Source organism: Passer montanus, unplaced genomic scaffold, assembly GCF_014805655.1.
Source record: "Passer montanus isolate IOZ18808 unplaced genomic scaffold, ASM1480565v1 scaffold117, whole genome shotgun sequence".
In the NCBI taxonomy this organism is placed as follows: domain Eukaryota; kingdom Metazoa; phylum Chordata; class Aves; order Passeriformes; family Passeridae; genus Passer; species Passer montanus.
In genome coordinates this window covers 1481308-1505131 of record NW_024358389.1, presented here as the reverse complement: position 1 = coordinate 1505131, position 23824 = coordinate 1481308, and the positions used below count along the sequence as shown (strand labels likewise).

At 51.1% G+C, this 23824-nt stretch overlaps 2 protein-coding genes across 9 annotated transcripts in view; both read right to left on the bottom strand.

The window, feature by feature from the left end:
* Positions 1-6313, bottom strand: part of FBXL20 (F-box and leucine rich repeat protein 20) — a 33810-nt gene extending 27497 nt beyond the window's left edge. For 4 of the 8 annotated variants that reach the window (XM_039697162.1, XM_039697166.1, XM_039697164.1 and 1 more), the window contains exon 1: positions 5818-5955. Coding sequence is in view for 2 of the 8 variants with exons in the window: in XM_039697168.1 (XP_039553102.1) it covers positions 5818-5859 (42 nt within the window). In the remaining 6 variants the exon portion in view is untranslated. Of the gene's footprint in view, positions 1-5817; positions 5970-6251 lie in introns of those variants that run through there. The other 4 variants (XM_039697161.1, XM_039697165.1, XM_039697168.1 and 1 more) reach the window with 3 other exon arrangements.
* Positions 1595-23492, bottom strand: MED1 (mediator complex subunit 1). The gene is made up of 19 exons (XM_039697158.1): positions 23465-23492; positions 21281-21387; positions 20508-20586; positions 19929-19983; positions 19037-19169; positions 18308-18336; positions 17890-17961; positions 17646-17720; positions 17205-17278; positions 16899-16988; positions 15696-15807; positions 15344-15468; positions 14652-14770; positions 13745-13946; positions 13459-13554; positions 13252-13357; positions 6252-12208; positions 3395-3467; positions 1595-2884 (listed from the first exon to the last, which is right to left on the bottom strand). The coding sequence occupies exons 1-17, from the start codon at positions 23490-23492 to the stop codon at positions 8962-8964; spliced, it is 4749 nt and encodes a 1582-aa protein (XP_039553092.1). The 3' UTR covers positions 1595-2884; positions 3395-3467; positions 6252-8961.
* Positions 23493-23824: the final 332 nt, after the last annotated feature.

Below are 23824 nucleotides of genomic sequence, written 5' to 3'. Positions count from 1 at the left end.
TTCTATTTTTTTAGAAGCTCTTTTTAGCAGGGCAACAATTTACTACAAATACACTTAGAATGGATTAAAAAAAAAATCAAACCCAAAAAGTGAGACATGATTCAGTATTTTCAGCCTAAACCCAAGATTAACCCAGCTCTCTGAGGCTCATCACAGTTCAAATAAGCTGCTTTGATAAATTACAGTTCTGCCCCTCCCCAACACCTGCAATTCTGTTATTATTACTGGTAATATTATCATTATTACTATTATTATTATTGGTAATAAGGTGGTTTTTTACTGCTGGGTTTGTATCCAGCTATTATGTAAGAAGCTGCTGGGATCATTGGCATAAATATTGAGAAATAAAGTCAAATGAAGGTGACTTAAATAAAAGAACCAAGGTGTGAGGGCATGGAGGGGTTTTGTCCCAAAGGAGAGCTGTGGGATCAGGCAGGGATGCCCAAACCCCAAGAAGGGGAGGCTGGCTCCTCCCCAGGGCCGTGCAGATCCAGGTTTCACTCCGGATCAAGGAGGATAAAACCCTCCCAGGGCTGACTTTCCCAACGGTGTGACTCAAAGGAAGCTCCCAGCCAGCGAAAACAGTAATTACTGCAGTGTCCCAGGCCCCAATTAACGATGGTGTCCCAGAGAAATGGGATGTGCCCTGGGTGCCAGCCCTGAGTCCCTCTCCTGCCACGCACAGCCCCTGTCCCCAGGGCCACCTGGGATCCCCAAAATGTCCCTTGGGGGAGCTGCTCCACCCAGCAGCTTCCAGTGAGGTCACCCCAGAAAACCCCTCAGTGGAGTCAGACATGGAATCATGGAATGGTTTGGGCTGGGGGAACCTTAAAGATCAGCCAGTGCCACCCCTGTCACACCCCCACTGTCCCAGGGCCCTGCCCAGCCCGGCCCTGGGCACTGCCAGGGATCCAGGGGCAGCCACAGCTGCTCTGGGAATCTGTGCCAGGGTCTCACCACCCTCCCAGGGAGGAATTTCTTCCCAGTATCCAAATCTTTCTTCTTTTAGTTTAAAACCCTCTCCTTTTTCCTTAAAATGGAAAAAGTCATGTGCCCCTGGTGGGGGGTGGAAGTGGATGAGCTTTAAGGCCATTCCAACCCAAAATATGCTGGGATTCTGTAAAAACACTTGGCCAGGGCCAACATCCCCATTGTCACCCAACCCCTGCCACAGGGAGAAGGAAGTGAATCCCATTTGGGGCAAAAATAGCAATAAAATTTGGGACACCAGAGCTGCCTCTTGTGCCACACAGGCTGAGGCCAAAAGCCATTTTCCTGCTGGACCCTCCAGTCTCCCTGGGCCAAGCCCCTTTTCACAACTCATTTTTGCCCCAAATCTCCCCAAATCCCTCTTCCCTCTACTCAGGCACCAGCAGCAGCACAGTGGGGGTGTGAAACACAACTCGTGGTTTACATCTCTTCCTATTCATCGTTTCAACCACCACTTTGGACCAAATAAATGAACAGTTTGTTATTATTCACCTGCCCAAATGAAGCCCTGGTTTAAAAAGTGTTACGTGTGATGTGGCACGACACCCAAATTAAAAATAAACGAGGGTGGAGGAGTGAACAGGAATATGGAAAATCCATCAGCTTGGACACCCTCTCCCAAAATCTTTATTTTTTACAGGTTTTTTTTCATTATCTATGAGCCACATTGGTAGATACATTCCAAAAAACACCTGTTTCAGCTGTGCCACCTCAGGTGTTCCTGGGTTATGTCACCAACAGTTTCTCTTCCCATATAAAATCAGATTCCATGGTGTTACATCAGTTTTTGCAAGGAGAGTCAGAGCAAAGTTTTCCCTGCTCCCTGCTCTGTTTGTCTCCCTCTGTTTGCACAACCTCCATTCCTTGGAACAGCAAAGGCCCAGCCAGGAGCACGAGGAGCAGCCCAGGAAAGGGAGCAGGGACAACCCCAGAAGGATCAGCCCTAAAGAGCCAAAACCCCTGGAAATACAGCAACAGCATTTCAGAGGCAGAAACGCAGCAGATTCCCAAATGGGATTAGGGTCAGTGAGATTATTCAATTTCTGAGCACAGACAGGATTAATTATTAGAAGGCAGCTCGATTTTGGAGCGTTTGAAGTTTCCCATTTTGCATCCAGCTTAGCTCATTTCACATTTCTGCAGCTGAACAGGAGCTGGGAACCACAGAGGTTCAGAAGGGTCAGAATTCCCCACAGTGAGGACCCTGAATCCAGCACAGGAATTCCATGGACTGATGCATTTCTCAGGCTGAAGGTGCTCACAAGGCTCACCACAGACTCTCATTCCTCAGAGACACCCCTGGAGTTACCAAAATGTCATTTCTACCAGGACAAACTGCCCCACGGACAGACACACTTCACAGCCAGGAGCAGGCTTTGGAGGCTCCCAGAGGAAGCTGGAAAGGATGGAGGTTTTCATGTGCTGATGGTTTTGGAGGATGTAGAGGAGACTACACGGATGGTTCACAGTCAGAGGAAGAAAAAACAACAACTGGAATGACTTCATCCTGATAAGGTGGCTGAGAGAAACTCAGGACAGCTGCAGGTGACATCCTAGGGCACAGGAGGACAAGAGAACCTGGGCCTTGGTGGATGAATCCTCCCAGAGCATCAGGAACCACTCAGAAGCACCAGGAGATGCCTCCTCTCCTTTCTGCTGTTATTTGGTTGCTCTTCATCAGGCAGGAAGCAGAGAAATCCCAAATATAAGCATGGATTGGGATCTGTCGGGGCATGTTCCACGTGAAACCGAGTCAATCTGGGTAATGTTTTCCCTTTTTGTTTGCTTTGCTGCAGTAAGTGGTGATTTTCTCTGTGGTGGCCACACCTCCTGTAAAGGGACTAATCCCAATATGCTCCATGGCATTCCCAGGAAAAAGAGAATTCCACTCTTCCTGGAATCAGAAACCCACGTGCAAGTCCAATTTAAGGAGCTTTGCCCATATTTTATTCCTACAGTACAGAATTATTATCATTATTATTATTATTATCAGCCCCCCTCACGACTGGATTTGTGAATTACCCAACAACAATGGCTCAGGAATCTGTTTACGTGGCTCCACAAAAAGACAATAAACCAAGTGCAAAGCCAAGGCAGCTCCCCCTCTGCAATGCCCCCGTTATTCCCAAGTCTGAAACAGTCACAATGTGTTAGTCACAGCCCCAGATCGGGCTGGTTTTACCCCAAAATAACATTCCAGACTCAAAGGCCCTCCTTCCCCCTGCTCAGCCAGGGAAACTGTTTTACAGGTAGGTGAGGAGGAAGAGGAGGAGGAAGAGGAGAACCAAACACCCACTGCCTTCATGACCTCACAATATTCCACAGCTCTGAAGAGCAGCTCTCAGTCTCCAGACATTTCTGCCCAATTTTCCCCCTGTCCCATGAAATGTGAACTCTCACAGACCTTTCTTGCAAAGCACAGCCATCACAAACTGGTTTCTAGGAAGCACAGAGGAATTTCCACCCATTCTGCCTCTCTGGAAAATAAATCTAAGTGTGAACACGCATTGTGGAAACTCTTCTGACCGACGTAAAAATCACAAATTTAAAGGAAAACAGCTCTAAAACTTTCCAGATTATCCAGGTGAGCGGGTCAGAGATAATCCATGCTGGGGAAATGAAGGATTTATAATCCTGGAATGGACCTTCAGCTCATCCAGTGCCATGGGCAGGGACATCTCCCACTGTCCCAGATTGTCCCTCTCCAACCTGGCTCTGGGCACTTCCAGGGATGGGGCAGCCACAGAACACAGCAACCAAGACAGCCAAGAACCAGGATGATGTTTAAAGGCACTTCTTGCAGCTCAAAATAAACCTTTCTATAACACACCAACTCTTCCTGTATAAATATAGGTTTTAAAAATTAATTTTAGGCCTCAAAGGCTCCTCGAGCATTTTGCTTGTTTTCCAACTTGTCTGTTTTTTACTATGAGAAGAAAATAACATTCCAGCAAAGAAAAAAACCCCACCCAAAAGAGGCCAAACAAAGCTCTTCCCCACTCTTTTTCCCCAATGAATTGGGTTCATCGTGTCCTGGTGCAACCCTGACAAAAAACCCTCCCAAAACTGGAATGAACTCCAGCACTGAGAGACAGAGGCTGAGGAAGCAAAGGATGCTGATGCCCTGTGAGATATTCCCCCCAAAATCTGTCACCAACCTGCTTTTACTCTGTATCCAGCCACTCTGCAGCAGTACAAAATAAATAACAAAGCGCTCAGGGGTGAAAATAAATAAATTAAAATATCTGTGCAGGCAAGAAGAGCCCAGAACAGTAAATGCAATAACCCTGGGTAGCACAGGGCTCTCTGGAGTTCCCAGGTGAGCCCAGTGCTTTTAGCACTGCATGCTACAGAAACACAAATATTACACTTAAAACACCTGAGCCCAGCCCAAACTCACACTGATCTGACAGAGGAAGAAAACAATCCCACGGGCAGTGTGGGACCACCAGCATTTCCTGCACCTTTCTCAGCTCCAGGAATCCCCCAGGGAGCTCTGAGGAACCAGAGCCTCCCCAGTTTACCACCAACCAGCATTTTCCCTGCCTTGCCATTCCACCCCTCTCCTCCAGCCATGGCTTTACCATTCCAGGCTCTTTTTTGTCCCCAACACTCTGCAGCAGTGCAAAATAAATTGAAAAAAAAAAAAAATGTTTCAGGGGGGAAAAAAAAAAAAATTAAAAAATTTGGGCAGGCAGAGCCTCCCCAGTTTACCACCAACCAGCATTTTCCCTGCCTCCCCATCCCACCCCTCTCCTCCAGGCACAGCTTTACCATTCCAGGCTCTTTTTTTGTCCCCCACACGGGCCGGGCAGCGCGGAGAAGCAGCGAGCAGGGATTTCCATGGTCTCGCAGCGATGGGAAGTAAATCCCGCCGCTGCCCTTCCTCCCTGCCCCCTCCTCCTCCTCCCACGGGAAGACAGCTGGGACAACAATGCGGCTGGAACGGCCCCGGCTCCACGCTCCGCTTTGTGCCACGGCCTTTGAATAGATCTCATTGTTTACCCTCCTCTCCTTCCGTCCTCTCCATCCCCCACCTCCCCGTAAGCAAATTTTTGTTTCCCTTCTACAGCCCCAAAAATAAAAAAAGCGAGGCTGGGGGCTCCTTTTCCCCCCCAGCCCCGCTCCCCAAAGGCTGGGGTGTTTTCCAGGCGCGATTCCCATCTCCTGCTCCATCGGCGGCTCTCGAAGCCGCAGCAACACGTTGGCAGCAGCTGCGAGCCCCCCAAAGCCCCCCGGGGATTTGTAACAGAGAGGGGGACCCCCAAATCCTCCCCAGCCCCGTTCATAGCAGAGCCCCCCTAGAGCTGGGATCAGACGGGGGAATTCTTTCCTCAAAAGGGATGGGGGGAAAAGAGGTTTCAACCAACGCCCCCCAAATCCGGGAGGCCAGGCCTGAGCCCCCCCCACGCCCACAGACCCTCCCCAGCCTCAGTCACAGCGAGCCCCCCACGGGACCCCCAAAAACGGGGCGGGGGGGAGTTTAACACCAGCACCCCAAACCCGGGGGGCACAGCCCCGAGCTTCTCCACATCCCCAAAATCACCCCCAGCCCCATTCGCAGACCACCCCGCGGGAGATTACACCCTCCGACAGAACATCCCCCCAAAAATGGGGCTGGAGGGGAGAAATGTCACCCCAAACGTGGGGGCACAACCCTGAGCCTCTCCACATCCCCAAAGTCACCCCAGCCCCATGCACAGACCCCTGCACGGGAGATTACACCCTCCGACACAACATCCCCCCAAAAATGGGGGGTGGAGGGGAGAAGCCAGGCCGGGCCGGGCCGGGCCGGGCCTCCCGCGGCGGGACCGGCCGGGGCCTCACCTCAAAGCGGCTCTTAGTGACCCCGTTCATCTCCCTGCGCATGGCGGGGCCGGCCCGCGGCGTTCGGGGCTGCCGGAGCGCGGCCTCCGCCCGGCGCCGCCGCCGCGTTCGCTCTGGCCTCAACTTCGACCCAAAACAAAAACACTCCGCACCTGCCAGCAACGCGAGCGGGGAAAAAGGGGGTGAGGAAAGGAGAGGGATGGGAGCAGGACAGGGGAGAGGGAGGGGAGGGGGGCGCCACAGCGTTGGGGAATGGGGGTTTGGGTAGAGCGGGGGTGCCCCCCGGGAGGAAAAGGGGGTGCGGCTGGCGAGGGGAGGGGGTCCCGGAGCCGGGGGCACCGCGAGGAAGGGGAGCCCCGAGGATGGCGGAGCGGGGAGGGCGAAGGGACGGGAAAGGGGGGGACGCACACGCGAGCGAGGTCCCCCCCACCTACCCCGCAGGCCGCCGCCCCCATCGCGCCGCCGCGGGGTCCTGCCGCCCCCTCCCCGCTGCCCCGGGGCCGCGGGACCCCCGGGATCCTCCCCCGGTGTCCGGGGGGCTGCGGGGATCGGGGGGTCCCGGGATGGGGGGGGGGGCGTCCCCCGCCCCTCCGGTCCCTTCCGGGAGCGGCGAGTTCAACCAATCAGCGCGCGGCGCGGGGGTGACGTCTCGGTGATGTCATTGTGGCGGGAGAATCAAGCATGGCGGGGACGGCCCCGGGGCCGCCCCCAGCACGGAGCACGCAGCGCTTTGTACCAAAGGGCTTTATTTGATTGTAAATAAACGTGTTCTCTGCCATATTTCCAAAAAAAGTTGAAATTCCGCTTTCCGTCCCGCCCCCCCCAAAAAAAAAAAAAAAAAAAAATCTGCCGCGGGAGGCGGGGTATTTACAATTCCAGCGATTTTCCAGCCAGGGATTTATGTACATGATGAGAATAATCCAGGAAAGAAGCAGTTGCTTTTAATCTCCGTGTTCGCTTCACCACCTGAGATTAAAAGGTTTGGCTTATATTTAATTTTCGCTTTATTTTATCTTTCTGAATACTGAAAGATGTAAAATTATTGAGAATATAAGCAAAAATATTCCAAAAATAAACCATTTCTCAGAGCCCCAGCACTGACACCCCAAAGCCTCTCTGGTCATGCACCTCAGCTCTCCCAGGACTGACGTCATTGGAAGGGGACAGGGCACCAAAATGGGGTGAAAAGCTTTAAATCTGGGCTGGAGGAGACGTTGTTCCCTCTGTTCCCACCTTCCCCAGGGGGAATTTTGGATACTGAGCTTTGGTCTGGCTGAGGGGAGAGGAAACGAGTGCAGCTTGTTCCTTTAAAACAGGTTTTTGTGTCAATTTTGCTGCTTTCCCTTCCAACTTTAATGGAAAACACAGCAGGAAAACACAGCTCTGGCTAAGGAGGGGTGCAGGGAGCCATCCTGGGGGATTCCCAGCCTGGATTCCACCTCAAAGTGCTTTTTTTTGGGAAGGCTGCTTGTGCCCCCTCGCACACCTCGCTGAAGGGATTTTGTCCAAAAAAAAGGATTTAATCAAAGCAGGAGCTGGGGGCAGCTCCAGGGATCAGTTTTTGCTCCAGGTTTGGATTCAATTCCCATTTTCCTATCGTTTCAAGCTCTGGTTGTGGTGTGCAGGACACCCGGAGCAAGGGGTAAATAGTGGAAAATGTCAGGAGGGGAAGTTCTCCACAAACGGGGGAAGTCTGGGAGACATTCAGGCTCCCATGCTGGAATTAAACTGGAGGAAGGGGTGAAAAATCCCTACAGTTAACAGGAGAGCTGCCAAGCTACTGAAAAAACTTTCCAAAAAAGCTGGAAACCAAACAGCTTTCCTGGGGTATCCCCGGGGTCAGCCCAGGATGGGAAATTTCAGTGGTTTAAAAGAAAATACTCAAAATCCTTGCCATCTTTTCACGCTGCATCCCCAAAGGTGAAGCACAAGCTCATTCCCAGGGGGAAATCCTGGCCTCCAGCACCGACAGCAGAACCCAAAAAATCCTGCTCAGTACATAATTCCACAGGAGATGTGTTTGCAGAACTCCTGATTTCCCACATTCCTCTTCAGTGAATCAGAGAAACTGCTTTTAAAAATAAAACACACTCCTGAGTCTCTTTTCCTTTCAGGGACCACAAGATCAGCCCGGAGAGGATGCCTGAGTCATGCTCCTAATTCCAGCCAAAAGAAAAATCCATCTTTTAAGGAAATCAACACTTCTGCTGCAGCTCTGATCCCAGCTGAGCCACCCTGGGACTGTTTTCCAAGCAGGACGTGGGTCCCTCAGCTGGACAATCCTTCCCAGGGCAGTGCTCCTGTGTGTGACCACAATTCTCAGCTTCAGCAGCACGAGGAGATTGCAGGGAAGCTTGTTGGTGCAGCCAGGAGTCCCTTTTCATGGAGATTTGCTGGAATTTCACCATGCTGGAATGTCACCAAAGCTGCAGAGCCACCCAAAGCCACGGGCTCTGCCCAAATTCCCACTGGGGGAAAACAAGGAGCACGAGGTGGTGCCACATGGAGGTGAATAAATAGCTAAAATAAATGGGAAGGCAAACCCAAGGCAGCAGCAATCCCTCAGAGCTGTGACCTGGGATAAAATCCTGATTTCCATGAGGAAACAGTGCCCAGCTCGTGCCAGAGGCACCCTGCTAAGCTGGGCATTGAATGAAGGAATGCCGTGGGAATCAAATAAATTAAAAACCTCCTGGTTTTTCCTTCTTCCAAAGAATTAAAACCCAGCCCTAAAACATTTCCTAAAATAATTACTTTAAAACTTCCTACATTCCAAAGGAGCTTATCCTGAATGGGAAGAGGGCAGAGGGACTGGGATCTCCCAGAGCAGCCTATGTCTGTCTGTCCCCTCTGGGAGCTGCTCCCACATTCCCACACTCTGCTTCATCCCCGTTAACTCCAGGGGATGATAATACTCATTAATCCAGGAAGAATGGAAGTGCCCACAGGATGAAGGCCACAGGCAGGGACCTGGCACTCACATCCTCCTGCACAGACCTTGGTGGTCTGGAAATCTTGGAAATACCTTGGAAATACTTTTTTTTCCCCCTCTCCAAACACACCCCGTGAAGATCCGTGTGGCAGGTTTGAGATGAATCCTTCCTTCCCTCCCTCCACCACCTGCAGACAGCTCATCTGGGAGAATTAATTGCCAATTAGAGCAACATCCATGAGATCATCATCCTCCTCCCCGATCAGGAACTCGGGGCTGGCCCGGGATGGCCTCTCAGCTGAGAGGATGGCGTTGCTCGCCATGGACAGGGATTGATCTGCCGAGATGGGAGACTTGGACCAGCTCTCGGGCTTCATGCCGTGGGATTTCTTCTTGTCCCTGTCCTTATCCCGCTCCCTCTCTCTGTCCCGATCTTTGTCTTTCACTTTTTTCTTCTCCTTTTTGTGCTTCTTGTGCTTCTCGGCGCTGTACTCGGGCAGGGGCCGGACGCCGTCGTCGGAGCTGGGGCTGTTCTGGTAGGATTTCTCGGCGATGGAAGAGCCCGACTCGCTCTCGCTGTCGATGTTTTGGGGGGTGTAGGCCGGGGATTTGCTGTGGCTGGGGGAGCAGCGCTCGTGTTTGGGCGTGGAGCCGCTGATCAGGGGGGATCCGTAGCTTTTGGAAGAAGCCATCTGAGGCCTCAGCCCGTCCCCACCCCCTTCCCCGGGTTTCTGAAGGGTTACTTTGGCTTTAATGCTGGGGGAACCACCATCGTGTTTGCTGATGATAATTTTGGCCACTCCAGTGCTTCCGACGTTTTTGGAATCCGAGTTCTTCTTGGAAGAGTCGACGGATCCTCCAGAAACGGAGACCTTCGATTTCTCCTTGTCGCTCTTCTCCCGCTTTCCCTGGAACTCCCCTCCAGACATGTTGTGTTTGGAGGACATTGTATGGCTTGAGGAATTGGAACTCGGCCCCATCTGTCCATCCATGGGGTCGTCTCCGCCAGGCCCGCTCGTGACCACGCCGTGCTTCAGCTTGTCTATGACTGCGGTCAGCGATGGCTTCTTGTTTCTGCTCGGGGACTTGCCTTTGGAGCTTCCATGCTGGTTCTGGGATGAAGACATGGAAGACCCACTGGATGAAAAGGAAGATGAAGAGGCCGTGGAGGAATTGGATGAGGGAGGCGGTTTCTGCGACATAGACCCGGAGGATCCCATGCCTGAAGATGATTTCATGCTCGAGCTAGACCCAGTCCCAGACATGTGGGACCCACCAGAGCCTGAACTGATGGGTGACTTCGCTTTCGACGACGGGGGAGTACCTGGGACAGGCTTCATGGGAGAGGCGAGTTTCTCAGAACCCCCCGAGGGTCTCGAGTGGGACGGGGAGATGTTTGGTTTGCTCATGGAAGGGTTCATGAGGGACGATGGCTTTCCTTGAGGTTTCATCTTGGTGCTGCCAGAGCCGGCGCTGAGGCCGTGCTTGGTGATGGGGGAGGATCCTGGCTTTCCCACCGACTGGGCCGAGCCCTTGGACTGACCCGAGCCGGAGCTGCCTTGGCTGGAGTAGAGGCTGCTGCTCATCTTTGAGCCAGAAGACCCTTCTGATTTGCTTTTAATTTTGCCTGAGGTTGACGAGGAGGAAGAAGAGGAGGAGGAGGAAGAATGGCTATGATGGCTTTTGCTGCTGGAGGAGGTGACAGAACCACTACTGGTGTACTGGCCGTGTGAAGATGGTTTGCCAACAGTCACTGTTCCTTTTGGGATCTGAATGGTTATTTTTGGAATAGGAGGAGTAGCTACCCCGGGAGGAGTCTGGGATCTGCCCGAACTCCCCGGAGATTTGGACCCACCTGTGCTTGCTGGTGGCGTGAAGGGCCTGTTGGATGAACTGTGGGATGGAGATTTCCCATCTGTCTCCTGCTTCTTCCTCTTTGGAAGTTTCTCTTTGCTTTTGCCATCGCTGGATGGCGTGCGGCTGCGCTTCCCCGGCTTCCCATCCATCCCAGCACCTGCCATGGCACTTCCAGACCCATTGCCTTCCTTTACCCGTTTCTGAGACTTCTCTTTTCCTAAATCCCCCGTGTTCAGCAAAGGGCTCTGACCTCCACTGTGGTGCTCCATGATGTCAGAGGACCCCAGTGCTTTGCTGGCAGCTGCAATAATACTAAAATCCACCGTATCGGATGGAGCGCTCCCCTTAAATTTATTTTCCCCCCCATCAGCCCCTAAGACTTGCACCCCCAAATTAGTTAGAGCCTGGGGTGCATAGCCCTTGAAGTCATCAGTGTCTCCGCTCTGACTGCTCTCATCAAAGTATTCCTCCCCAAAACCACTCTGGCTCTGACTGTTCAGCAAGTCAGGGTTGAAATCTACCCCGTCTGGAAAAAAATGGTTGGAGGAGTCGCTGTTGGGGCTCACAGCGGCGTCCGCGATCAGGTCCGCGGGGTCTGTGTAGGGGTTCTCACTACTGTTGGCCTGAAAAACATCGGGGTCAAAGAGGGCACTTTGTGAATGTCCTGAACTAGAAGAGTCTCTGACTGGAGTCCCAATGGGTGGGCAGTCCTCAGTGGTGGTGGGCAGCTTGGAAGCCTCCTCGGCGATATCCGAGAGGATGTCGGTGACATCGGCCCCGATGCTGTCGGAGCTGGACAGGCGAACCATCCTCTGGATGCTGGGCTGCGCGTGGGGCAGCGCCTGCGGGTACGTGGTGGGAGGAGTGCTGCACTGGCTGGGTGCTGGAGTAATGTGAGGGGTGTCCAGGGTGTCTGCAGTCATGTTGACATCAAAAATGGGGTTCTGGGAGTCAACATCCATGGAAAAGAGCTCCCTCTGGAAATCATCCTCAGTCTGGTGCTTGGGTTTGTCGGCCGGCATGCGGGATTTTTTTTTCTTTTGTTTATTCCCCCCAGGGCCCATTTCCATTCTGGGAGAGCCAGAGGAAGAGTTCTGCCTTTCCAGAGGGCTGCTCCCATAGAGAGTGGAGAAATCCTGAGGGGGATTCTCCTTAAGAAGGTTCATGAGCATGGGGTGGTTCTTGGTGTTGCTGGCTGGTGAGGATACTGGTGGTGGTGTGTGGTGGGGGGGGGTTGGACTTGAGCCAATGGTAGACCCCACATTCCCTGTGATCTGCAACAAACTAGTGAGAATAGGGTTCTGAGACACTTTGCTGAAGTCCTCCCCATGGCCCACCGAGTCATGCCTCTCTTTCATGCTTATGCTCATGTTAAACAAAGTAGTGATGGGCCCCCCAGGAAAAGTGTTGGTTGGGGTGGTGGTCCCACTCATTGGGTTGCTGCCTGTGGTCATGCCATACCCTGGGCTGCTGGCTGGGGGCAGGTTTTTCTTCACCATGTCTTCAACTGTCTCTGCAATGAGGGACAGGGCTGGCGTGTCAGCTTGGATGGTTTCTGCTTTCCTACGGATGGCTCTCATGGTGACAGGGATGGACATGCACCTGCAAGACACAGCACAGGGTCAGGGTGGGGCTGGCTGCCCTCAGCAGAGGTCACTGGGGAGGTTTCACACCTCCAGCAGGTATCAATTGCACAGGAGAGAAGCAGGTCCAGGTTTTATGTCCTGCTGTCCTGCTTGAATTCATGCTCCTCCCACCAGCCCTACCCAGCCACGAGACACCTGCACTTGCAATCAGAGGGAGGATTAATTAATTATCTCTAAAAACTGATAGCTGACAGATCAATGTCTGGTAGTTAAAAAGCACAGAATCATGGAATGCTTTGGTTTGGAAGGGGCCTTAAAACCCACCCAGTCCCTCTCTCTGCCATGGCAGGGACACCTCCCACGGTGCCAGGCTGCTCCAAGCCCTGTCCAGCCCAGCTTTGGGCACTGCCAGGGATCCAGGGGCAGCCACAGCTGCTCTGGGAGCCTGTGTCAGGGCCTCCCCACCCTCACAGGGAGGGATTTCTTCCCAGTATCCCACCTAGAACTACTGTTTCAGTTTAAAGTCATTCCCTCCGTCCTGTCTTCATGAAGGAATCTGGGTTGTTACTCCAGTTCTGGCAGAAAACACCTTTATCTAAGCTTGGTAAACCTGATTTCCTACAAACATAAAAATCCCAGGATGGCTTGGGTTGAAAGAGCTTAAAGCCCATCCAGTTCCACCCGTCTGCCATGGGCAGGGACAGCTTTTTGAGCTCAAAAATCAGTGTAACACCACATTCTCCTCATGGATAACAAGTCTGTAACATGCTGAGAGCAAAACCTGTGGTTCCTCCCCAAAAGGTGACAGAAGTGTTGTGCCCTGGGAATGTCCTGCTCTGTTCTGAATGTGACTGAGGTGATAAAGGCCCAGTGTAACCAACAAACTCAAAAATAAATAGCTACAGTTCAAGGTCTGGCATTGAATTTTCAGCATGGCTCTGAGTTCTTCTCTCCTCCAAACAACCTCAGAACAGCTCCAGAACTGCTGGATAAACAGGAGATGGAGCAGAGCTCATCTGTGTGATTTGGAGCACAAGGTGGGACAAAATCCCAGCTTACCTTTGAACAACCTTGGCAATGAAATCATCTGTACAGATGAGGGCATCAGACAACCCTTTGTAGAGCTTACAGTTCACATGGCTGGAGTCCTGAACATCCATCACCACTGCAAGAGAGCGGGGAGAGATGAAAATCCTGCACACAGGGTGAGGAAACCCCGCCAGCCTTCCCAAAAACGCTGCTCCTGCTGCCCCTGAGGCCACTTACCACACACCAGGGAGTCGTTCACAGGGTGCTGGAAGGACACACTGAAACAGGAGTCAGAGAGAGGGCAAACTTCAAACTGCAGGATCCCAGGAGAATCTGAAAAACACAAGAACTTTTAACTCAGGGAACAGTGGAGATGAACCAGAGCCTCACACAGATGGGGAAAAAAAAAAAAAAAAACAACAAAAAAAAACCAAGGAAAGCAGCAGTGGTTTAATCTCTGATGAAGAAAACTCCCCCAGAGTTCATCATTCCCACTTCCTACTCCTCTGGAGGTGGCACCCACCTTCCTTCAGGACTGTCCTCTTGACACAGCTGCCAATGAGGGTGTTGTAGGCCACCTGGTGCCGGATCAAGCTGAGGATGAGGGGCACCCTGCCGGGGTGCTGGAAAGCAATTTTGCTGATCAGAGTTCCCTGCAGGCTCCGTCCGTCCGGGAGAGGAGCGTCCTTGTTCAGGAAGTAACAGTGCTGCTGTCCTGGAAGAGCCTGACAAACAATCCCTGCTTTAGAAAGGGGTAATGGACACCCAGCAGTGCTCAGAGGGCACTGACACCATGTCACCTTTCTGGCTGATAGGGACAAACACTGAGCATGTTTTCCTTCCACTCTGAATATTTTAATTCCTCAGAAGTAGCACTCACTGTTCTCACTAAAACAGTTTCACACTGGATGGCATCCCTTCTGAGCAGAGAATCCTCTGGAGTTAACACTCATGCACAAATTTAAGGATTTCTCCCAAAATGCTGCAATTTATTCAGCCACACATCACTGTTCAAAAGGAAGGGACAGATCCTGGGAAGGCTCAGCCCCTCTGCTCTCCTCCCTGCAGCTGCACTCCAGCAGCAAAGCATCTTTCAATACCTGATTTTCCTAAATACCATGCTCATCACAGAATCATGGAATGGTTTGGGTTGGGAGGACCTTAAATCCCATCCAGTGCCACAGACTGAGACACTTCCCACTATCCCAGATTGCTCCAAGCCCTGCCCAACCTGGCACTGGACACTGCCAGGACTGGGGCAGACACTGCTTCTCTGAGAACCTGAGCCAGGCACATGAATCCTAATGCTTGAAAAAGTTTTGTCTGTGAATAAATACTGCACCCATTTTGTTTATCCCACCTGGAAGCAGCTGAACCCCCCTGAGGTGCTGCTGTGGAGGCTCCCAGGCTGCCTGGGAGGGAACACTTACGGCGTAGAAGCGCATGTTGTGGTTCAGGGGCAGGGGATCAGCCTCCTTGGACAACTCAAACTGGGTGATCAGCTCATACAGGGGCACAAACGTGGGTGGAGTGTCAAACAGTGGGATACCTGGGGGCAAGACAGAGGGGAATGATGGCACCTGAACCCAGGATGGTGGAAAACCTGTGGTAGTCATATTTTCTTCACCTAAGCTGAGAAGCTTCAGAGAAAAAGGAAAACAATAATCATCTGATTTGCTTCTCCTGTGCTTTGCTCCTTTGGAATGTGTTTGGAGATTGTTTACCAAGAGATGGTTGTTTCATTGGGTTTCTGTGAATTGTTTTGACTTATTGGCCAATTAGGGTCAAGCTGTGTTGGGGCTCACAAGTTTTCATTATTATCTTTTTAGCCTTTCATAAGTATCCTTTCTGTATTCTTTAGTATAGTTTAGTATTCTTTAATATAGTATAGTATCATAAAATAATAAATTAGCCTTCTGAGAACATGGAGTCAGATTATTCATTACTTCCTTATTCTGGGGACCCAGCAAATACAATAAAAACCTGTCCAGGTTTTACTGACAACAGCACAAAACCCTGAGGAACTCCCCTGGCACACATTAAAAATCAGCAGCATTTACTGATAGAGATGAGGGAACATGAATAAAAGCCCAGAGATGTGTCTGACAGGTCTGCAACCCACCTGTGCAGCTCTGCAGTTTCTGGATGAAAGCTCGAGACACTGGAATGGGACGTGGGAACTTCAGGAAGAAACAAGCAGGCAAGTCCACGCTGTTGGCACTGGTGATTGAGGAGAAAGATGGAGTTCTGCAAGAACGGGGGGACAAAAGGTCCTGTGAGCTGCAGGGCTTCTGCTCTCACCTGACACAACATTTCTGGCTGCTCAAATACACCTTGTTACACCCTAGAAATGAAGGCAATCTTCAGAAGCACCAGAGCTGAAAAAGGCATTTCTTGGCCTAAAGGCAGCACGTGAGACTCATGTAATGCTGTGACAATTACAGCTGAGTGCTGGCCTCGTGTCCTGCCCTTACCCTTTGCTGTCCACAGGATGGGAGCCCATGATCAGTGGAGCAATTGGAAGTTTGTGCATGGCCATGGTTCCCTCCACTGTCACCGACACGTTCATTCCCAGCGAGCGAGGAACTGCGGGGGGAAGCAGGACAAGAACCCAACAAGGACATGAGCTGGTGGAAAAAAAACCCCCACCAGTGGCAGGTTTTGTGGATTAAATATAAATTAAATATACTCTCTATCCCTGGAAGTGTTCAAGGCCAAGTTGGATGAGGCTTGGAGCAACCTGGGGTAGTGGAAGGTGTCCCTGCCCATGGAACTGGATGAGCCTTGGGGTCTCTTCCAACACAAAATATTCTGTGATTCCATAAAATATTACTCTGGCTTTCCCCCCAAGGCACAGAGTTCACTGTTCACCTTCAGGACCAAATGGAGGGGTCTCTTCCAACACAAAATATTCTGTGATTCCATAAAATATTACTCTGGCTTTCCCCACAAGGCACAGAGTTCACCTTCAGGACCAAATGGACACCAGCCAAACTGACAGTTCTACCCATAGCTCCATTTCCCTTTTGCCAGGTGGACCAATTGCATCATCCTCAAAATATTTTCCAAATGCATTTGCGAGTTCATCGTTTGCTCTTTGCAAAGAAAAACAAATTATGATTTTGGATAATTTCCCTCTCTTTTTTTCCTGACAACTGGAGCTTGGTTTTGGCATTGTAACAAGAGCCAGATGTCCATGCATAAAAACAATCTTTCAGTATGATGGGAGAGGCATGAGGGTGGATGGGGCTCTGAGGAACCTGGGATAGTGGAAGGTGTCCCTGCACATGGATGAGCTTTAAGGTCCCTCCAAACCCAAACCACTCTGGGATTCTATGTTTTTATTCAGGTAACAAAACAAATCCCATGTTAAAATGAGATTCACTGCAAGGAAAAAGGCTCTGCCTACAAACCCCAACACCTCACAGGAGCCCAGCTCCAACTCCAGCACAGCCACAAGGTCCAGTGGTCACCTGGGGCCAGTGCTGGCACCTGGGCTCATTAAACCTGTGACTGGACAGGTTTAATGGACAGCTCATTAAACCTGGGACTGGACAGGTTTAATGGACAGCTCATTAAACCTGGGACTGTCCTGCTGGACAGGGGGACAGCAGAGCCTGGAATTCTGCTCCCTTCCCTCCTTCAAGCAGCCCCCAGCAGCTGCACAGCTGACCTACCATTGTTCTCGTGCAGAACCACGGGGGCTCCAGTGCCATCCTCAAATAAATCATAGGGGGAGACGTAATACTTGAGGTTCATCAGGAGACCTGGGGACAGAAACTCTGATGAGGCATCCTGAGAAGTCATCCTGATCATCCCCACCCCACAAAGCCACACAAACACCCAAAGACTTTGTCTCTCTTGTACTTTATTATTTTTCATCAGTTAATGTGGAACTATGACCTACACTTGAGGCCAGGAACAAATAAATTTTTAAAATTAATTCAAATTAATTCATTTTTTTAAGAGTGAATCACAGGTACCTCCACTCCTGGGGGTGAGATAGCCAACACTGCCATGGAGGATCTTGTCCAGGGGGTTTGCATTGGTGGCTTGCCTGCAAGAGAGGCAATCACAGTCTGAACAAGCCACAGCCACACCCAAAACCAAAATCCATGTGCTGAGACTGATTTCAACTCAAAATTCACATTGCTGGGACCCAAAGAGGGGTTGATCCAAAACTGCACACTGTACAGGCAAAACAAAAGCTGCTTTACCCTCTACAGCATGGCTGGTTTATCACTGAACCTACAGCAGTGAAACAAGGCCAAAGCTTTCTCAATTTAAACCACAACATCACTGAATCCACCTGGCTACAAACTTTTATTTTGCCTCAAATCAAATCCTGCAGTTAAAAAGGAATTTCTCAGAGCTCTAAGCATTTATAGACATTTAGAAAACCACACAGACACCACAGAACTTACCAATACATGCCAGCCATCTTTTGGAGATCCAACTCCAAGGACTGCAGAGCCAAGTACATTTTAGTTTTAAGTTTGCTTAGGGAAAAAAAAATAAAACAATATAAGAAAACTTGAAAGGAACTGTGCAGTGCAAACCTACAAGTTTGGAGGTGGTTTTTTTTTTTTCATTTTATATGTGTGGGTATAAATAAATGTCTTCTTGACTGGTTATTTCATTTTATATAGAAATATATCCTGGACTTACTTGTCCCCTGGCAGCTTATACAGGTTCACAAGTCCCCTCAGATGCTTTGAAAACTCATCAAAATTTTTCTCTCTGAAAGGAAAAAGAGGAAGTTACCAAGTATTCACATTAATAACAGACTAGTTTCATTTTAAAAAGTGATTATTAATAAAGATGCTGAGCCACTTAAAAAAAAAAGACTTTTGCACATGAAAACGTGTTCTTTAAATGATGCAGCTTTAATATGCTGTGGGCTTTGAAGACACCTTGCACAGCAGCCAGAATCACAAGATCTGAGCCACAACCAGAAAACCCCTGGAGAAGTGAAGACACTTTGTGGGGAAGGAGCAGTTGTGAAGAACTTTGTGCTTGCAGACATCAAATAGCATCAGATCACTACAGCAAAGAGAAAACACAACAAGCCACCCCTGTCACTCACCTCAGATGTTGCACCAGCTCTGGACAGCTCTGCAAAGGAAGAACACACAAGGATGTCAGTGTGGAATGCAGCCACTGCAGGCTTTGTGCAGCTGGCAAATGTCAGGGCAGGGGATTCCCAAGCATCAGCTTTTCCTGGGAAGCCACACAATGCTCACAACCACTTGCTGTGGTTCTACTTCTGCTCCTCAAGCAGAACAAATCCAGGTCATAACATTTCCTCTTAAATTATTAATTTGAAATAAATTTCTCAAGCTGTAAAGATTTAGGTTGAAAATCCATGAGCTTATATAGAGATACTAAAGATGGGCTGTTCTGAGGAGAGGCCAATCAAACACCAAGCTCAAACTCTCCTCCATGTGCAGAAGGGCATTTTCTCCCAGCATTCCACAATTTTTAACTTTCCATTCCCAGATCTGAGCTTTGTAAGAATAACTTCCCTTTCCTTTCCTTGGAAACACAGCAAAAACTTCCACAAAATTCTCAGAAAAATTGAGGTAAATCCCCAAATAATTTTGCAAGTTGTGGATCCACAGTGTGCATTGATTAGAAAATCCCACAGGAGCAAACTACTCCATGGAGGATTTTACTTCCCACTAGAACAAGCAGCAAGGGTGCAACCCTGGGTCTAAGGGAATATTAAATAAAACCCATTTCCTCTGCTCAAAATAAAGGGAGATAATCAGGAATGCCAAAAGCACAAAGGCTCCTTTTTCCCAGGAATACCCACCACGGGGTTTTCTCCATGGTGAGCCACCTTGACATCACAGAGCAGCCCTGTGGGGTCCAGCTGCACCTCCACATAGAACATGTCTGAGGTGATGTAGCACTCGGTGCCGTTCGCGCTCAGGTGGGACCCGAGGCTGCCACAGGAAACAGAACAAAAATCACTGAGATGCACAGAAAAAAAACCCACAAAACCCCATAATCCAAGCACACAGAACCCACACAAAACCCCCCAATCCGTCACACAAAACCCCCCAATCCATCACACAAACCCCCCAAATACACCACACAAAACCCCACAATCCAAGCACACAAAACCCCCCAATCCAAGCACACAAAACTTCCCAATCCAAGCTCACAAAACCCCACAATCCATCATACAAACCCCACAATCCAAGCACACAAACCCCACAATCCAAGCACACAAAACCCCACAGTCCAAGCACACAAACCCCCCAATCCAAGCACACAAACCCCCCAATCCAAGCACACAAAACCCCACAATCCAAGCACACAAAACCCCCAAACCAAGCACACAAACCCCCCAATCCATCACACAAACCCCCACAATCCAAGCACACAAAACCCCACAATCCAAGCACACAAAACCCCATAATCCAAGCACACAGAATTTCCCAATCCAAGCACACAAAACCCCCCAATCCATCACACAAGCCCCCCAAACCAACCCCCCAATCCACCACACAACCCCCCCCAATCCATCACACAAGCCCCAAATCCACCACACAAACCCCCCCAATCCAAGCACACAAGCCCCCCAGTCCATCACACAAGCCCCCCAATCCACCACACAAGCCCCCAATCCAGCACACAAGCCCCCAGCCCCACAGGGCTGGCTGTGGCAGGGCACAGGAGGAGTCTCTGCCGTGACCCACCCGCTCTGCCTGGCGATGGACTCCAAGCGATCGGTCATGGCGGGCAGAGATGACACTGATGGAGGGAACAAAAACCAAACTTCAGGGGAGTGATCCAACATTCCCGAAGGAATGAGGCACCAGCAATGAACCCAATCCCAACTGTTACACCCTCCCATGTCTGCTCACACTGTGCAACTACACAGGATCTGTCCCCAGATGCAGACACGAGGGTCTGCACAGAAAAACCCAAATATTCCCAAACTGCAAGGAGAGATGGAATTTCTTCTGCAAGTGGGATCCAGGGATGGGCACTCACAGAGTCATGGAATGGGTTGGGAGGGACCTTAAAGCCCATCCAGCAGGACACCTCCCACTATCCCAGTCTGCTCCAAGCCCTGGACACTTCCAGGGATGGGGCAGCCACAGATTCTGTGGACAAAGAGAGGATTTTCCCAATAAAAGCAGCACAGCCTGACTGTCCTGCCTGGCACTGAGCTCAGTGTGTGATGAACCCAGTGAAACACAGCAAAAACACCTTGTGTGGTTTTTATGGAGCATTTCCATAGGATTTTCCTCTCCCACAGAGAGCACACCAACCTTTCAGGGCCTTCTGCAGTGTCTCCAAGCAGCTCACCAGGTGCTGGTGTCCCCCTGAGTTCAGCACCACACGCTTTTCCTTGGGCAGACAGAAGAAAAAAATATCATTTTTCCTCAGTAGGAGGGAATTATGGCAACTTTTGAGCAGCCAAGTGAGGTTTGTTTAGATAATTAAAAGCAGATTAGATTTCACCCCCAAATTACAACATTTTGATTCCTCTAGGTGAACAGTATCTGTTTGCAAGCAGATTACAAAGGCAGGCCTGGAATCATTTTCTTTTTAGCAATTTGCCCAGCTGGAAGAGCAGAATGCAGCAACTTTTTATAGGTCTAAGCTGAGAGTTTTAGAAGAAGAGACAGAAAAATAAAGAGCTGGGCAAACTTTTAACACCTGAGAATGGGCAGGAGGCTTTGCTGAGATCTCCTCCCACCCACATCAATATTTTAAACCCATTTTTGACTAAGCCAGGGCTGAGTGTGGAGTGAAAAATACCCACAAAACAACTCTCTGCTCCACAAAACAATATCCTGGAAGGGTGAGGAGCAGAAAATTCAGGTTTGACCCTTTCCCTGGCACTAATCTGTGATTAGGGGAGGGAAAGGCACGTCAGGCAGGGAGGGTTTGAACATCCCTCCCTCCTCTGCACCCCTCAGGAGAGAGTGAAACCAAACCAAACCAAACCAAACAGACCTGGCAGAGATCTGAGAAGCCAAGCCAAAGCCATCAGCAGGGCAGCTGCAGGCAGGGCCTGCCAGAGCCCAGCAATGCTCACCATGACCTGCCTGACCAGCTTCATGGTCTCTGTCCAGGGCCGGTTCTGGCTGTACTTGGCGTGGAGCCTCTCCAGGAGGGAGCTCATCTTGTTCAGCTTCTCTGCCTCTGGGGGACAGGAACGGTCAGGAAACACAGAGCCAACACTGGAGCCTTTACAAATTGATTCAGGAATACAAAACTTTACATCTTTGAAAGGATTTCTGCCTCTGGGAGACAGGAATGGTCAGGAAACACGAAGAGCCAACACTGGAACCTTTACAAATCAATGCAGGAATACAAAACTTTACACCTTTAAGAAACTTTACATCTTTAAGATGATTTCAGAGGATTTCTGCCTCTGGGAGACAGGAATGGTCAGGAAACACAAAGAGCCAACACTGGAGTCTTTACAAATCAGTGCAGGAATACAAAACTTTACACCTTTAAGATGATTTCAGAGGATTTCTGCCTCTGGGAGACAGGAATGGTCAGGAAACACGAGGAGCCAACACTGGAACCTTTACAAATCAATGCAGGAATACGAAACTTTACACCTTTAAAATTATTTCAAAGGATTTTCTTACTGCTGGTTTAACCCCAGACCTCGAGGTGAGGTAAATGTCATGAATATCCCAGGATTTTCCCATGAAAATGCCATGGAATGCCTGTCTGGAAAATGCCCAGCTCCTGTTCTGCTCCATCCCTGAGTGATGTGGCCTCAACAGGTTCAGTTCTGCCAGGACAGGACCCCCAGGGGCAGGAAACTGAGGGTGTGGGACACACAGGGTTAAAGGAATTTTGTGTCCTGGATTCCCCCTCTTCTTGAAAGGTCCTCACACATCATGAAAACCCTCAGCCAAGTCATTCCAGCTGTCCCAAATTCTGTGCTCAGACACCCTCCTGCCTCCCAGCAGGACCTGGGGCAGTGGCTGGAGCTGTGCCAGGGGGGTTTGGGTTGAATTTTGGGAAAAGTTCTTCTCCCAGAGGGTGCTCAGGCTCTGAACAGACTCCTCAGGGCATGGGCACAGCTCCAGGAGTGCTGGGACAAGGCTCTCAGCACAGGGTGGGGCTTTTGGGGTGCCTGTGCAGGGCTGGGAGCTGGACTTTGATGCTGCTGTGGGTCCCTTCCAGCTCAGGAACATTCCAGAACTCCACAATCAGCTCAAAGCTGAGGGCAGCCATGCCGTGTGCTGGGAGTGGCTGGAAGGTGACAGAGACAACATGGCTTTCAGGAGCACTCAAATCTGTATTTTATTACCAAGAAACACAGCTTTCTATACTTTCCAGTCAAAAAAAAACCCAAAAACCCAGCGGGCATCATTCCAGAATAAACCCTGTGCCCAGCCCCAGAGGGTCCAAGGCAAATATGACATTGTGGTGTCACCTCACAGGATCCACCTGCCAAACTTCCAGTTTGGGTTCCTTATTGGTGCTTTCCTAGCCCACAGAGCTCACACTGAGCCCTCCAAACCCAAGTGTAAGGAACAAATGAATGTGTGCTGGCTGTTCTGGAGCCACACTCCTGTGCTCCCTGGTTGGCCTAGATTATCTCCAGAGGTCCCTTCCAACCCCAGCAATTCTGGGGTTTTGTTTCCAGGCACTTTAAACCCCTCAGCTGCACCAGTGCAAGATGCTGGAGCTGGGAAGGGACCCCTGGAGCTCACCTGGTGCAAGCCCCCTCCCCAACCAGCAGTGAGCTGTCCAAAATCCCAGCAGAGAGGTGGAAGGGAGCTCAGCAGAGGACCCAGCCCCACCTCCCTGAGCAGGCAGGGTCACCTGGAATGTGCCCAGGTGGGAGTGGAATCCCTCCAGAGAGGGAGACCCCACACCCTCCCTGGGCAGCTCTTCCAGGCTCTGACACCCTCTTCTTCACACCGAGCTGGAACTTGTTGTGTTTCGGTTTCTGGCCGCTGCTCCTCGCTGTCGCTGACTGAACAGAGCCCGGCACCCGCTCTGACACTCCCTGGAGCTTTCCCTACGGATTTACGGGATCCCCCCTCAAGCTTGTCTTCTCCAGAGTAACCAGGCCCGGCTCCGCGCTCCCTCCTCATCACAGAGACGCCTCAGACCTCAAATCACCTTTGAGACCCTCGCCCGTTTCACGTTCCGGGGCGGCACCTCATCCCCACGCCCGGAGCCCCGGATCCACCGGGCCCCGCTCGCTCCCTCACGGGAACCCCCGCGTCCCTCGCGCCGCACTCACCCTCGGCGCTGCCCGGCGCTGCCTTCATATTGCAGGTGCGGGGCCGGGATGGAGAGACGGCGAGGGGCTGGAGGGGGATCGGCAGCGGGCGGGGAGCGGGGGCGGCGGCCGGGCCGGGCCGCCCTCGCCCTCACACGGCGGCGACCGCCGCCATCGCAGCGGCCGCGCTCCCGCGCTCTCGCGAGACTTCGCCGCGGCCGCAGGGGCGGGCGGGGCTCGGGAGGCAGCACGCCCCGCCCCCTCAGCGCTGCTGGAAGCGCGGCGGCGCCCGCTGTGGAGCTCCAACGGAGCACCGACCGCCCGTTAGCCGGCCGTGCGCCGCGGTGGGCCCCACAGCGACCCGCCGGCGGCTTTAGAGCG